Below are 16,602 nucleotides of genomic sequence, written 5' to 3' on the forward strand. Positions count from 1 at the left end.
AGGCTAATGTGTGGCCTAACATTATACCTGTTAAATGGGCACTGTCAGATTTTTTATGTTGTTACTGATCAAAATTAAAGACCTTTTGTAATATGGTTGATTACATTCTTTTTTTGAATGTTTAATAAAGAAAATGGCCCCTTAAAATCCAACCACTAAGGGTCCCATACCTACTGGGACACTATCCAGTCCTGCAGCAGCATCAGCTTGTCCATGAGTCATAGACAAGAGATGAGTCATGGACAAGGCTGCATGAGCAGACAACCAATCACCTTCCACCACCACAAGGAGGGACACACCCCCTTCTCCATGAGAGGATTTCTAACACTGTGAGCTAATGAAAAGAGGGATTTTTACAATAAATATAGGTGACAGAGGCATAAAAATTAGATGTACATGGTCAGGATTAGGTACTGAGTAACATATACATTTTTTTTGGGGGGGGGGATCTGACAGGTATGCTTTAACCCCTTAAGGACTGAGCCCTTTTTCGCAATTCTGACCACCGTCACTTTAAGCAATAATAACTCTAAGATGTTTTTACCGATTATTCTGAGATAATTTTTTCGTGACATATTCTACTTTATTTTGGTGGTAAATTTTCGTCGTTACTTGCATCCTTTCTTGGTGAAAAATCCCCAAATTTCATGAAAATTTAGCACTTTTCTAACTTTGAAACTCTCTGCTTGTAAGGAAAATGGATATTCCAATTTTTTTTTATATTGATTCACAAATACAATATATGTCTACTTTATGTTGGCATTAGAGATGAGCGAATTTACAGTAAATTCGATTTGGCACGAACTTCTCGGCTCGGCAGTTGATGACTTATCCTGCATAAATGAGTTCAGCTTTCAGGTGCTCCGGTGGGCTGGAAAAGGTGGATACAGTCCTAGGAGACTCTTTCCTAGGACTGTATCCACCTTTTCCAGCCCACCGGAGCACCTGAAAGCTGAACTCATTTATGCAGGATAAGTCATCAACTGCCGAGCCGAGAAGTTCGCGACGAATCAAATTTATTGTAAATTCGCTCATCTCTAGTTGGCATCATAAAATGGACATATTTTTACTTTTAGGAAAAATTAGAGGGCTTCAAAGTAGAGCAGCAATTTTCATGAAAATTGCAAAATCTGAAGGGACAGATGTTACAGAACCAACTCCCAGCATGCCTGGGCAGTCTAGGCATGCTGAGAGTTGTAGTTTGGCAACATCTGGAGGGCCACCGTTTGGGCACCACTGTAATAGTGGTCTCCAAACTTTGACCCTCCAGATGTTGCAAAACTACAACTCCCAGCATGCCCAGACAGCCTTTGGCTGTCTGGGCATGCTGGGAGTTGCAGTTTGGCAACCACTAGGAAGGGCAGTAGTAAATATCACTTACTTCCCCCTTCCTTCCCTAACCCCCCCCCCCCCCCCCCCCTCTGCTGAAATCATTCCGGTCCCCAACCGGCTAGCGGCGGGGACCGGAATTCCGCCAGGCGTATCCATACGCCGCCAGTCCTTAAGGACTTTAAAACGGGGTTGTATGGATACGACCGCCGTCCTTAACAGGTTAAACTTGTGACATGTCACATAGATTGGTAGATTATAGCCAATAAAGTGTGTTTCACTCCCTGGATCAATGCGACTGGTCGCAGGAGTCTGTCTTTTGCAATAAGATGGATTGGGCACCATGCTGAGGAATGAAGAGCCCTGCTGCCACGCTTCATCCGGGGGTCTTAGCATTTACAGACATATAGCCTATATATCTAGCACCCCAGCGCATTTATAATCTGCCCCCCCCCCCCCCCCCGCGCAGTGCATTAATAAATATAGATATATAGATATGAACCCCACCAGCGCAAATATATATATATATATACCCCCCCGTAGCGCATTAACAAACATATGACCCCCGCCAGCACATTTATTTATGTATATATATATATATATATATATATATATATATATCCCCCCCGCAGCGCATTTTTCATAATATGCCACAGCAGTGCTATGAATAGAAATACTTTTCATACATAGCGCTGCGGCGGCATATGTATATAGAAGCGCTGTGGGGGGCAGATAATGCTATAGGTCTGCCCCCTCAGCACATCTATATACATATACCCCTGCAGCGCTATGAATGAAAAGTATTTCTATCAGCAGCGCATAGTGCCACAGCGTAATAAATGAGCCCTCATACCGCCTCGTACATGGAAAATTAAATTATAGTGGTAAGGCTGCTTTCACACTATAACAATTCATCCGTAATAAACATCCATCATAAAAATCTTGAAAATCGGCCGTCAGCTGAAAGAACGGAAGAAATAGTACATGCACTATTTCTCCCGTTACTATCGCCCGTCACAAAATAACAACCGTTATTAATAACGGGTTAAAACGGCTATTAGAAAAATCCAATAGACTATAATGGGACTTTCTAACGGCTGTTTAATGGCCGATTTTCAAGATTTTTATGATGGACGTTCATTACGGATGAATTTTTATAGTGTGAAAGCAGCCTAAGAAGAGCACAATTTTAATTCCTGCATGTAGTTATGATTTTTTTCAGAAGTAATAGAAAATCAAACCTATATAAGTAGGGGATCATTTTAATTGTGTGGAACTAAAGAATAAAGATAAGGTGTCTTTTTCTCCGAAAAATGTACTGTGTAGCAACGGAAGCCCCCAGAATTGACAAAATGGAGTTTTTTCTTCCATTTTGTCGCACAATGATTTATTTTTTCCGCTTTGCCGTAGATTTTTGGGTAAAATGACTGATGTCACTGCAAAGTAGAATTGGTGGCGCAAAAAATAAGCCATCATATGGATTTTTAGATGCAAAATTGTAAGCGTTATGATTTTTAAAAGGTGAGGAGGAAAAAACGAAAATGGAAAAATGCTATGTCCTTAACGGGTTAATAAAGAGGGATCTGCCATGTGTGAAGTAGTGATATCGGATGACCATTTAAGAATACTCACTTTTCAAACCATAAGGTGAGATTGGTTGTGTGACGAATCATTTTTAAGAGGTTTGGAGAGTTAATTTCTTTATCTTCCTTAGTCCATACACTTCCAACAAGCTCAGAAGACTGGACAGCCCTACAAAGAGAAAAAATTATTTAACACCTATTGTCAAAGCGCAGTAGGAAGAAGTCTCTGGAAAGCAATATATTTTTGGATTTCCTACAAATGAAGTACAGACATCATACGGTACAGTTTACTTATGGAAAGCGGTTAAATCTTTTCTATAAACAAAGCTTACATCAGCTATTGCCTTGTGCTGTAAGTTTATAGTATAGTGCTTGTTACTACCTTCCCTTTAACTATTTATAGAAAGGTCATAATGAAGGAGGACGCTCAGAGATTGAGGAAAACCTCTGTTCTATAGGGCTGTATTACCGGTGTCTGATTAAAGAGAACTGTAGTCAAAATACAGAACGCTGCCGACTCCTGTCACTGGAACAAAAGACCAATGCATATGTAGTAAAAAGTCATGGACCAGACATTCACAACTTAACATACTACTCTCAGTGAAAGGAAGAATGTCAAAATCTCCTGTACATCACACATTCACACAAAAATAGGTAAATAGTGAAATTACAAAACACTAAGGCTGTCTTCACAATACCACCAGAGGCTCCACTGACAGTTCTGTCAGATTTAAAGGAGATCTGTAGTGTGAGTTTTTTATTTTTTTTATAATTTTTTTTATAATATTTTTTCAGCATATCGCCGGCCGCAGCAATGTCCCGCCTCGGCCGGTGATCGGCCAAGCGCGCTGTCATGTAAGGAGCCCGGGCAGCAGGGAGAAGGCAAGGCCCAGACTCCTTACATGACGATGCGCTCAGCCTATCACCGGTCGAGGCGGGACATTGCTGCGGCCGGCGATATGCTGAGCTCAGTATGAGTTATCATCCCCAGGAAGCAGGGAGAAGACCATCACCCGAGGACAGAGAGACCAATAACACTGAAACAGGATTCCAGCTAAGTTGGTGACTGACTGAGCAGGCAGTCACTGAAACTGGTCTCTAAGGGAGGGAACCCGGCCAAGGACTGGTGAGTAGCTTGGCCCGTACAATAGGTTCTCCGGGGACTCAGCGGTCAAAGCCCCTAAGAACAGAAACTTAGCCTCTATCCTGTGGATAGGGGTTAACTTTTATTTTCCCAGATAAGTTCTTTAAAAGGAATACAAACCAGATAGAACTGCTTTCAAAAACAGCACCAAAACAGTCCTCAGGTTGTGTGTGGTGTTACAACTTGGCTTCATTGACTTTAATGGAACTGAGCAGCAATACCACAAACAATCTGATAAATCTCATCCTGCATGACCCCTTTAATTCAATGAATGCCTCAGAAAAGTGAGATATATGCTATATAGCATAAGTGACGGCTCTTCCACAGCTGCGGCCCATTTGGACAAAACAGATGATATGTCACACTCTCTTAGATCTGCTTAGTGGCTGAAAATTCTTATATTGTACATAAGAAAATACGGTGCACCTTGTGGGGTGGAAAGTGAAAAAAAACTAAGCAAAAACAAAGCAAAAACAAAACAAAAAAAAAAAACTTACCCACAGTAAACCTTGATAAATGAACACTATGAACATAAAACATGTACAGCTTACCTGTATAAATCGGACTCCAGCAAGGTCAGCTGCCGAGCTATCTCAATGGGATGTAATGTGAGTAGGTCAAAGGTTTCTATCTGTCCTGGCCGACTTATGTGCCATTCTATAGAAGGAGGTAAACTTTCAAATGTTATATTGTGGCTAGGTCCATTGGCTTGCGCTTGCTTTTTACGCTGAATGATCTTTGTGATTGATTCAACCCATTTTTTCATGGCTTTTCCTGAAGATGCATAAATTCATACACAAAAATTACATCATTGACAAACTTTAATCTGTTGAATGAATTGTCACATAAATATATGGGATCAAAATGAATGTAAGAAATATACCTCTGACTGTTCCAATAAACTCTTCAAGTCGCACTAACAGATCGGCATCTCGTTCAAAGTCATAGAAATGATGCTCCACCCAATGCCGGCAAACGTTCAAAACTCTGAAAGCGAGGGAATTAATTCCTTAAAGATGGCCACAGATGTAAAGAGCTAATATTTCAATTTTAACACTAAATAACAGGAACCAAGCAATGAAGCAGCTTATTATGGATCACAATTGTCACAAGAAAGTCGCATGTAGATTTTTTCCCGTAAGGAGTATCAAAAACTGGAGAAAATGAAGTGTTCTAGAGCTAAACAAGGGATGAACACCACAAAGCTATGTAATGCTGGCGACTCATTTTTTTTTAGAAGATGGAGCTGGAAAACGATCTGGGTCACTCGGCGCTACTGCTCCCAATATCATCAATATCTTATCCAAATAAAAGTATTTTATTTGGCAATGCTCCTTACAACAGATGCATTTCAGGATACACTTCCCTTTTTCAATGTATACTTAGGCTCATAAAAATGCACAGTAAGTGAGTCTATTTATCTGGCACCTCCCGCTATGACGAGATCAGGCTGGGCTCATTAAAATGACGTAATACACATTATATATAAAAAAAACAACAATAAATTGTCTAAAACACATGGTAAGATACAGTAACCCCCTGACCTACGATGGCCCCGACATATGATCATTTCAACATACGATGGTCTCTCAGAGGCCATCACATGTTGAAGGCAGCATCAACATACGATGCTTTTGTATGTCGGGGCCATCGCATAAACGGCTATCCGGCAGCGCAGACTGCTTCAGCTGCCACCGGATAGCCGATCACTTACCTGTCCTCGGGGCTCCGGCGCGTTCTCTTTGGGATCCCCTGCATCGTCGGCGCTCTCCATCATAGTCATGACGTCGCTGCGCACGCCGTCCCGTCATCCAATAGGAGCGGCGTGCGTAGCAACGTGATGGCGGCGACGGAGAGCAAGGATGCCGGGGAAGCAGCGTCGGGGACACCCCGGGGACGCGGCAACAGCGATGGAAGGTGACATCCAGGGCAGCGGTGACGAGCGGTGATGGTCCGGAGCGGTGGGGACAGGTGAGTACAACTTCCTATACCAGTGGTCTTCAACCTGCGGATCTCCAGATGTTGCAAAACTACAACTCCCAGCATGCCCGGACAGCCGTGGGGGTTGTAGTTTTGCAACATCTGGAGGTCCGCAGGTTGTAGACCACTGTCCTATACTTTACATTGCACGGATCCCTCAACATACGATGCTTTCAACAAACGATGATCCATTTGGAACGGATAACCATCATATGTAGCGGGACCACTGTACTTAAATAACGTCTAAAACCAATCATTTTGTGTATATAGCATAAATTAGAGTGGTGTGTAGAGGACGTATCTCGTCAATATATAACAAGGTCGCATCTGTGTCTGGAAGGACAGGAATAGCCGAATCGCTCATAACTAGTGACATCATTGCGTCTCGCAGCGCATAGCAATGACGCATGGGACGCACACCGGAGGCCTGAAGCAGCGAGGACCCGACCCCGGTAACAGGTAATTATACAACCGGGGATGGGGGAGGGACCGGGGCAGCGGCGCCGGCAATGGGTACCGCTGCCCCGTTGCCTCCCCTGTCTGTTGGGACCGCTTCTCTCCCCCTGGCTATAGGCACCGGCAATGGGGCAGCGGCACCGATAGTCAGGGGGACAGAACGGGCAGCGGCACCGATAGCAGGGGGAGAGAAGGGCCGGCAGCAGGGCTCTAGACACCAGGACAGGCAGGGGCAGAGAAGCCGGCAGCGACGGCAGGTCTCTGCACCTGCAAAGCCGCTGCAGTCCATTGATTTAAAGCGCCCGCTTTAAATCATTGAACTGCAGCGGCTTATCGGTGTATAACATGCAGGTAGACTTTAGGCTAAAAATTTCAGCCTAAAAAGTGCATGTTATACGCCGATAAATACGGTACCATGATGGTACAGAAGCTGCTCCAGAAGGTTGGTATTAGAGAGAGCAAACACTTAAAGGGGTATTCCAGGAAAAAAAAAATGTTTTATATATCAACTGGCTCCAGAAAGTTAAACAGATTTGTAAATTACTTCTATTAAAAAATCTTAATCCTTTCAGTACTTATGAGCTTCTGAAGTTAAGGTTGTTCTTTTCTGTCTAAGTGCTCTCTGATGACACGCGTCTCGGGAAACGCCCAGTTTAGAAGAGGTTTGCTATGGGGATTTGCTTCGAAACTGGGCGTTTCCCGAGACGCGTGTCATCAGAGAGCACTTAGACAGAAAAGAACAACCTTAACTTCAGAAGCTCATAAGTACTGAAAGGATTAAGATTTTTTAATTGAAGTAATTTACAAATCTGTTTAACTTTCTGGAGCCAGTTGAGATATATAAAAAAAAGTTTTTTCCTGGATAACCCCTTTCGCGCAAGCCGAAAATGTAAAGTTAAAGTTTGCTGCATTCTGGTATGTTACGTGTTAAGTGTCAAGTTAATGTATCTGTACATAAGCGAAGTAACTGGAAAATAAATCTTACTGACCGTAATTGTACAGGCTGTACATATTCTTTTCTAAACCTTTTCAGCTCTGCACTCAGTGGTTGGTCGCCATTCTCCATGGCAATTCTGTCTGCTTCACTTGGTTCAGGCTCCGGAATCTCAAACCTAGTTGGGGACACAAAAACATTGAGCAAAATGTCAACGATGGCTCCACTGACACTTGCTGCACAGAAAAGGCTATGGAGATGAACATCATTACCACAAATTCTTCTGCAAGAGTCTACATATTTATTCATATAAAATATCACAAGTAAATAAGGACTGAATAAAAAGTGCTGAACAACAATACAGGATACAAAGGACATTTGTAACGTTAAGGTCTCACCTTTCTATAAGAAGGTTTAGAAGTTCCTGTGGTTTGCAGAAAGATCTATAAGTTGTGAGAAATGTTCGCACAAAGTTGGGATCTGAAAACAGAAGTTCAACAGTTTGTGAGAAAGGCGAAACATACATAAGCAAATATCTTTAAAATGCTTAGAATCTTTAATGTACATATGACTTATTTACCCCAAAGGTTACATATAACTGGTCTACGGTCATATAATCTTGTCCTGGTAAATATATACATCATGACAACAGTAAACCAATCCCAACAGAAACCTCACCTCCTATATAGATCAATGTGATGCGTCCGGATCAGGGATAACAGGCCTCTGCTAATGACAGAACCCAAGTGTATACAGAGTCTTATTATTTAAAGGGGTTCTCCACTGCCCTGCCTTCCGGAGCTCCGCTTGCAGCGTCCGGAAGTTTATTACTTCGTACGCTGTGTGCGGGCTTCCGTGTTCGAGGCCGCCCCCTCGTGACGTCACGCCCGCCCCCCTCGCCCCCTTCCCATAGGCTTTCGTTGAGGGGGCGGGCGTGATGTCATGAGGCGGCGGCCTCGAACACGGAAGCCCGCACACAGCGTTCGGAGTAATAAACTTTCGGACGCTGCGAACGGAGCTCCGGAAGGCAGGGCAGTGGAGAACCCCTTTAAGGAGATTTTCAATACCAATAACAGCAGTGATCAACCAAGCGTGTGCAGGAAAAAAAGGGGAGGATGTGGGGCTGGCAGAAGAGCCCCCATCATTGTGTAGTTCCTTGGGACCCAGGATAGAAACACAATCATTTAATCATTAATCTATTAATGTAACCCTTTTAGCTCTACAGGGGGAAAGGGGTTTGGTGGCGACTAGTCTAGTCTATTGTATTAGGGGTTATGGTCAGTCTCTGACTAAAAACAAAAAATATTAATAAAAAGATACACAAAACACTATTTCTTAAAAGCTTATTTAAATTAATGAACGACACACACTTTTTTACCACCACCCCTATAAAAAAAAATACATAAAAAGTGTTATAAAAATAAGATATAAAAGTAAGCCCTATCCATTTCATAAATTAATGATGCAAAAATGATTGACTGACAATGATCAGAAACAATAGCTTTCAAATAACCTATAAAAATAAATAAATGAATAAAAATGTGTCTGGCCAGGAAGATGTTAAAGGGGTACTCCACCTCTAGACATCTTATCCCCTATCCAAAGGATAGCGCCGACACTGCACAAGTGTGCCAATCACTGCAAGATCACAGTGATTGCCTAGGGACACACACACACACTGCTCCAAAAATACTAACTCACAACAAAATCACACAAAAACTATCAATGGAAATAAAATTTATCAACCCATGGAGGTCTGGATATGGAGTCACACTCAAAATCAAGTGGAAAACCACACTACAGGCTGATCCAACTTTGATGTAATTTCCTTAAAACAAGTCAAAATGAGGCTCAGTAGTGTGTGTGGCCTCCACGTGCCCGTATGACCTCCCTACAATGCCTGGGAATGCTCCTGATGAGGTGACTGATGGTCTCCTGAGGAATGTTCTCCCAGACCTGGACTAAAGCATCCGCCAACTCCTGGACAGTCTGTGGTGCAACGTGGCATTGATGGATGGAGCGAGACATGATGTCCCAGATGTGCTCAATTGGATTCAGGTCTGGGGAACGGGCGGGGCCAGTCCATAGCATCAATGCCTTCCTCTTGCAGGAACTGCTGACACACTCCAGCCACATAAGGTCTAGCATTGTCTTGCATTAGGAGGAACCCAGGGCCAACCGCACCAGCATATGGTCTCACAAGGGGTCTGAGGATCTCATCTCGGTACCTAATGGCAGTCAGGCTAACCTCTGGCAAGCACATGGAGGGCTGTGCAGCCCCCAAAGAAATGCAACCCCACACCATTAGTGACCCACCGCCAAACCAGTCATGCTGGAGGATGTTGCAGGCAGTAGAACGTTCTCCACAGCGTCTCCAGACTCTCTGCTCAGTGTGAACCTGCTTTCATCTGTGAAGAGCACAGTGCACCAGTGGCAAATTTGCCAATTTTGGTGTTCTCTGGCAAATGTCAAACGTCCTGCACGGTGTTGAGCTGTCAGCACAACACCCACCTGTGGACGTCGGGCCCTCATACCACCCTTTATATCGTTAAATACCGCGGAACCGCCATAACTCACAAAAATACAGTGATATGCATTTTTGTTCATACCGCCCAGCACTAGTTGTTGGCCTCCTCCACGTCTCTTGATGTACTGGCCTGTCTCCTGGTAGCGCCTCCATGCTCTGGACACTACTACGGTTTTAGGTCTGGTCACAAAACCGGATACGGGTAAAAAATGAGCCGACCGGAGTCACCGTTTGACTCCGGTCGGCTCATTAAAGTAAATGGATTTCAGCGCCTGTCCGGCTGGGATACGGGAGTGCCCGGTTTTCCCCTCCCCCAGCCGGATCTGGCAACCTTAGGCTGAAAACGAGGTGTAAATGCAGCCTTACATTGTGTTGTTTAAGTGTTCCCTTTATTTTTTTTGAGCAGTGTATTTAGTATGTTTACAATTTGGTGTGTAATGTTGTTGAGATGGGAAATACCCCTTTATTGGTTTCCACAGATGGGGCATGTTGGATTCCCAAAATAGATAAGCCCCAAAGGTGTGTGATAGCGCCTCTTCCGGTCAAGCGTATGGAGGTAGGGGAACGGTTGCTGGACAAAAGTGTATGGCCACCTAAAGATCGGTAGGGGTGCATCTATGATGATACTTCTAATAAGTATAATAAATAATAGTATGTTATCTGCATGAATAGCAATTTCCAAGTACAAAGCTATTATAGAGATAGCTTTATTTGCCAGAATCTTTATAATACTAACCTGTACTCCTATCAGTAACAACCTAAATACCCAGAGACTACAGAGACCACGGATGTCCACAGAGACCATAGATTTCTACAGAGACTACGGGCCACAGACTTTGAGCAGCCACTAAAATCCACATTCCCTAGAGCTCTTGTTGCACTAAAGCATTTTCACTTATACCATTATATTAGGGAACTGTAATGTATGAAATTTTCTAATATATCCTCTAACATGGATCACCACAAAAAAAAAAAAAAAAAGACTAGAAATAATGGCCATTCTTCATATTGTGTGTACTTCTTCTGCAAAATGAGGCAATTTATAGATAGCAGAAAACAATACTGTGACCTACAATTAGCTCTAAACAATCTTCCTTGCATTCCTCAAGAAAGGAAACAGATTTCTTGCTGACGCACAAATGCTATTTTTGAACATGAAAAAAAAAGAACCAGAAATAGATCTCCTTAGACTTTGAGAACAATACTTGGTAGGAGAGAGTCGGGACCCAAACAGCGAATCTCTGGAAGACAATTAATGGAGGAGGACAAGATAACAGCGAGTCATTTCCGTACACCGGGGCCGCAGACGCTCCTCATCAGACAAGAGCATGAATTCCATAAATATATTCCCCGTGGCTGAGCTTTATTTTCACCTTGGAGTTGAGAACCCTATACCTCCGTTACCGTCACTTCTAGCCCAGGGCCAGAAAGTCCACTTTTACTGTTGGAGAGTCAGATGTGTGTCCTGGGATAGAGCCAGGAAAATATCCTTAAAATCAATAGGAAAAGTGCAGAAAAACAGACTACGCAGTCACTAAATGGCTAAGAAAGGCACGCAATCCTAAGCCTATGTATAGAATTATCAGCACCATCCAGATCTAGTAAATGGAAACATCTTACAATTGGTAAGTAAAGGAGCACTGTGGCATAGGGCAATTTATAGGAGACAAGTGTATAATCACTGGGGGTATGAATGCTGTGACCCGCACACCACACCGCAATCTCCTGCCCGACAGCTAGGTCTCTTCATGCACGAAATCTCTCTCTATGCAAGGAAACTGTCGACACCCGCACTAAGTGGCGGTCAACACGGCCTCTCCATGTACCTGTAAGGGAGAGCCGGAGATACACGAACAGGTCTTTAATACAGATGCATGAAGGGGTCATGTCGGCCACTTTGTGCAGGGGTTGTCACAGCTCCGTACGTGGGGAGAGCCGGGGCAATGCGCAGGAGATCTTGGGGGGGGTCACAGCAGTCAGACACTTGTCCTCTATCCTTTGGATAGGGGATAAATTGTCTTACACCACAGTACCCCTTATTTTTTATCTGTAGTGCAATAGGCTGACTTACAGAATATATTACATTATTACACCACTATTTAGGCAGGAAGACAACGGCCTCATTTGCTAAGAGTGCTGGGTTTTCACTAGTTTGAAACATTGTTTTAGACTTTACAGCATTGAACTCTATTTACTATGGGGGTTCACAGATTGGGAAAATATCCTGACCAGATATTTCTAGTTGGAAATTTCCAGCCATACAATACGACCCAAGTCCTGGGCCGAGAACGGGTTTATAACGGACTTATGGCCAACATGCTCATCTGCAACCGGTTTAACGCAAATGCATCAATAGAAAACAAACATACAGACAAAACCTTAATGTCATAGAAACATAGAATGTGTCGGCAGATAAGAACCATTTGGCCCATCTAGTCTGCCCAATAATCTGAATACTATGAATAGTCCCTGGCCCCATCTTATATGAAGGATATCCTTATGCTTATACCATGTATGCTTAAACTCCTTCACTGTATTTGCAGCGACCACTTCTGCAGGAAGGCTATTCCATGCATCCACTACTCTCTCAGTAAAGTAATATTTCCTGATATTACTGCAGAAACCTTTGCCCCTCTAATTTACAACTATGTCCTCATGTGGTAGTTTTTCTTATAAATATGCTCATCTCCATTTTCAGCATAAGGAACCAATGGTTATTTTGCTCTCTAAAATGCAAGGTGGGATATTCAAAGTTATCACCTATTTCCACTATTTCTTCACAGCACATAAGATTTCACAAAAGAAATCTGCAGATAAAATCCACGGCGTGCAGCATTAATGTTAATTTGATACTGAGGATTTCATAGTGGATTTTATGCTGCAAAGTAATGAAAAGAAGAGTAAAAAGTAAAGCTGGAAATTTGGCATGTGCATGCTGCAAATATACTTGTGTGAAACCCAGAGCATATACTCCACGTGTGAACATACCCTAATGGAGTATTGAGACTGTTTTTGGCCAGCTCTGCACAGATCCCAACCAACCAGAAGTTATGGTATAGCCCATAAATGTGCTTTAAAGGGGTTAATCCAGGAAAAAAAACTTAGAGATATATCTATCTATCTATATCAACTGGCTACAGAAAGTTAAACAGATTTGTAAATTACTTTTTTAAAAAAATCTTAATCCTTTCAGTACTTATGAGCTGCTGAAGTCGAGTTGTTCTTTTCTATCTAAGTGCTCTCTGATGACACGTGTCTCGGGAACCGCCCAGTTTAGAAGCAAATCCCCATAGCAAACCTCTTCTACTCTGTGCAGTTCCCGAGACAAGCAGAGATGTCAGCAGAGAGCACTGTTTCCAGACAGAAAACAACAACTCAACTTCAGCAGCTGATAATTATTGAAAGGATTAAGATTTTTTAATAGAAGTAATTTACAAATCTGTTTAATTTCTGGTATAAGAAAAAAAAAAAGTTTTTTTCCTGGGATACCCCTTTAAATGGAATTCAATAGAAAACCTCTGGCTATGTATATATAAGTGTAATACTAACCCTAGCAGCCAATTTCCAAACATACCTATCAGAATCAAGACCAATCTCAGAAGAGTAGTTTGCAAAGATAGTTTATTTTCTAAAGTCCTCCTAGTGGTTTCTCCATCATAACAGAACAGGACAGCCTGTATTCTGTAGAACAGCGTTACCCAATCGGTGTGCCTCCAGCTGTTGCAAAACTTCAACTCCCGGCATGTCTGGACACCAAAAGACTGTCTGGGCATGCTGGGTAGTTTTGCAACAGCTGGAGGCACACTGGATGGGAAACTCTTTGCTATTGGGTTATAAGATGGAGGAACCACTAGGAGGGCAAAACTCTCATACAAATATAGATTTGCTTCCGGTTCTACAAACACTTATAATTAGATATTGCCTCCATATTCTTATTACTAGAATCAAGAGAAGCTGTGAAAAGCCTTTCAGATTTCCTGCCTCTGCGCTGTAAACTTTACTTCTGAAGTAGCGCATCAGGGCTGTCAAAAACGTACATAGAAGTTACATTAAATTCCCTAATTCCCATGGCTTATTGTAGGCGCTCTCCCTTTAAAGTGAATGATTCCATTACATTGTTATGGGGTTGCCAGATATGCAAGCTCCTATTAAAAGGAATATTCCCTATATCAGCGTTTCCCAATCAGCGTGCCTCCAGCTGTTGTAAAACTACAACATCCAGCATGCCTGGACAGCCAAAGGCTGTCCAGGCATGCTGGATGTTGTAGTTTTGCCACAGCTGGAGGCACACAGGGTGGAAAAAAACTGCCCTTCATGCATTTTTTTTTGTATTTCTGTTACATAATTTCGCATGGCTATAAGATATAATAGAAAGGGCTAGAGATGAGCGAACTTACAGCAAATTCGATTCGTCACGAACTTCTCGGCTCGGCAGTTGATGACTTATCCTGCATAAATTAGTTCAGCTTTCAGGTGCTCCGGTGGGCTGGAAAAGGTGGATACATTCCTAGGAAAGAGTCTCCTAGGACTGTATCCACCTTTTCCAGCCCACCGAAGCACCGGAAAGCTGAACTAATTTATGCAGGAAAAGCCATCAACTGCCGAGCCGAGAAGTTCGTGACGAATCGAATTTACTGTAAGTTCGCTCATCTCAAGAAAGGGCACATGAAATGTATCCTAAACTCAAGTTTACTCAGGATTATTACAGAAATGAAGCCCCCAGACCGGATGCTAGTAGTCCATATATATCAGTAATAGATCCACAACTACAAAGAACTGAACATTGCTGGACTCCTAACATACATGCACTGGTACAATTGCGGTTATAGGGAGGCATTTACAAAGAGGGGTGTAAATTCTTAAAAGGGGTACTTCGGTGGAAAACTTTTTTATTTATTTTTTTTTTTTTTTATCAACTGGTGCCGGAAAGTTAAAACAGATTTGTAAATTACTTATCTTTAAAAAAAAAAAATCTTAATCCTTCCAGTACTTATTAGCTGCTGAATACTACAGGGGAAATTATTTTCTTTTTGGAACACAGAGCTCTCTGCTGACATCACGAGCACAGTGCTCTCTGCTGACATCATGACCACAGTGCTCTCTGCTGACATCATGAGCACAGTGCTCTCTGCTGACATCTCTGTCCATTTTAAGAACTGTCCAGAGTAGGAGAAATTCCCCATAGCAAATATATGCTGCTCTGGACAGTTCCTAAAATGGACAGAGATGTCAGCAGAGAGCACTGTGGTAATGATGTCAGCAGAGAGTTCTGTGTTCCAAAAAGAAAATAATTTTCTCTGTAGTATTCAGCAGCTAATAAGTACTGGAAGGATTAAGATTTTTTAATAGAAGTGATTTACAAATCTGTTTAACTTTCTGGCACCAGTTGATTAAAAAAAAAAAAAATAAAAATAAAAAAAAAAAATAAAAGTTTTCCACCGGAGTACCCCTTTAACTATTTTGAAGCAGAAAAGTTGCTGTAATAGTTGCAGACATGTGCCAAATTTATCAAACGGCACACGGACTTTGATATATTTAGCTGATGCAACTTCTAAAAAAGTCGCATATACTCTGGCTTAAAAGTTGAACAGAAAATGTAAAGCAGGGCTGAATTGATATGACAAAACGGTCTATTTCTGGGATCGCGCGACAATTTTGCGACATTTGCACTGCACAAAGTGCTCTAAATGGGTAAAATCATGGAAACCTTTTCTAAAGCAATTAACGCACAAAAAGTCGCACGGATCCACTGTGCGACATTTAGTGCGACAAACAGAGAAAAAAAGCCGTTAAATGGTCTATTCACACGCACAGTATTCTGCGCAGATTTGATGCGCAGGATTTTTTGCTGCAGATCTCAATGTAAACAAAATGACTGAACACAGCTTCAAATCCTGTGCATCAAATTTGCACAGAATACTGTATGTGTGAATAGACCCTAAAAAGATTTCAAAATGTCTTGATAAACCCCCTCCCCCCAACAGTACTGCAGAGCGTACACTCACACCATCCGCCACTGCAGAGCGTACACTCACACCATCCGCCACTGCAGAGCGTACACTCACACCATCCGCCACTGCAGAGCGTACACTCACACCATTCGCCACTGCAGAGCGTACACTCACACCATCCGCCACTGCAGAGCGTACACTCACACCATCCGCCACTGCAGAGCGTACACTCACACCATCCGCCACTGCAGAGCGTACACTCACACCATTCGCCACTGCAGAGCGTACACTCACACCATCCGCCACTGCAGAGCGTACACTCACACCATTCGCCACTGCAGAGCGTACACTCACACCATCCGCCACTGCAGAGCGTACACTCACACCATTCGCCACTGCAGAGCGTACACTCACACCATCCGCCACTGCAGAGCGTACACTCACACCATCCGCCACTGCAGAGCGTACACTCACACCATCCGCCACTGCAGAGCGTACACTCACACCATCCGCCACTGCAGAGCGTACACTCACACCATCCGCCACTGCAGAGCGTACACTCACACCATCCGCCACTGCGGGAGAGGTCACGTGAGTCCTAGTAGCCTGAGGCAGGGCTCTGCCCAGGCTAAATTTGAACTGCCCACCATTGCTTTGCTTTTGCTCCTACTGCTTATTATATGCATCTAAGTATATGC

At 43.0% G+C, this 16,602-nt stretch overlaps 1 protein-coding gene across 1 annotated transcript in view; it reads right to left on the reverse strand.

The window, feature by feature from the left end:
* The window catches only part of SOS1 (SOS Ras/Rac guanine nucleotide exchange factor 1), a 125,411-nt gene that overhangs the window by 19,871 nt on the left and 88,938 nt on the right, over window positions 1-16,602 (reverse strand). The window contains exons 11-15 of the mRNA XM_056567469.1: window positions 7,825-7,906; window positions 7,482-7,604; window positions 4,940-5,043; window positions 4,608-4,830; window positions 2,962-3,081 (exon numbers count right to left, since the gene is read on the reverse strand). Coding sequence (XP_056423444.1) covers window positions 2,962-3,081; window positions 4,608-4,830; window positions 4,940-5,043; window positions 7,482-7,604; window positions 7,825-7,906 — 652 coding nt within the window. The remainder of the gene's footprint in view (window positions 1-2,961; window positions 3,082-4,607; window positions 4,831-4,939; window positions 5,044-7,481; window positions 7,605-7,824; window positions 7,907-16,602) is intronic.

This window comes from Hyla sarda, chromosome 3, assembly GCF_029499605.1.
Source record: "Hyla sarda isolate aHylSar1 chromosome 3, aHylSar1.hap1, whole genome shotgun sequence".
In the NCBI taxonomy this organism is placed as follows: Eukaryota; Metazoa; Chordata; class Amphibia; order Anura; family Hylidae; genus Hyla; species Hyla sarda.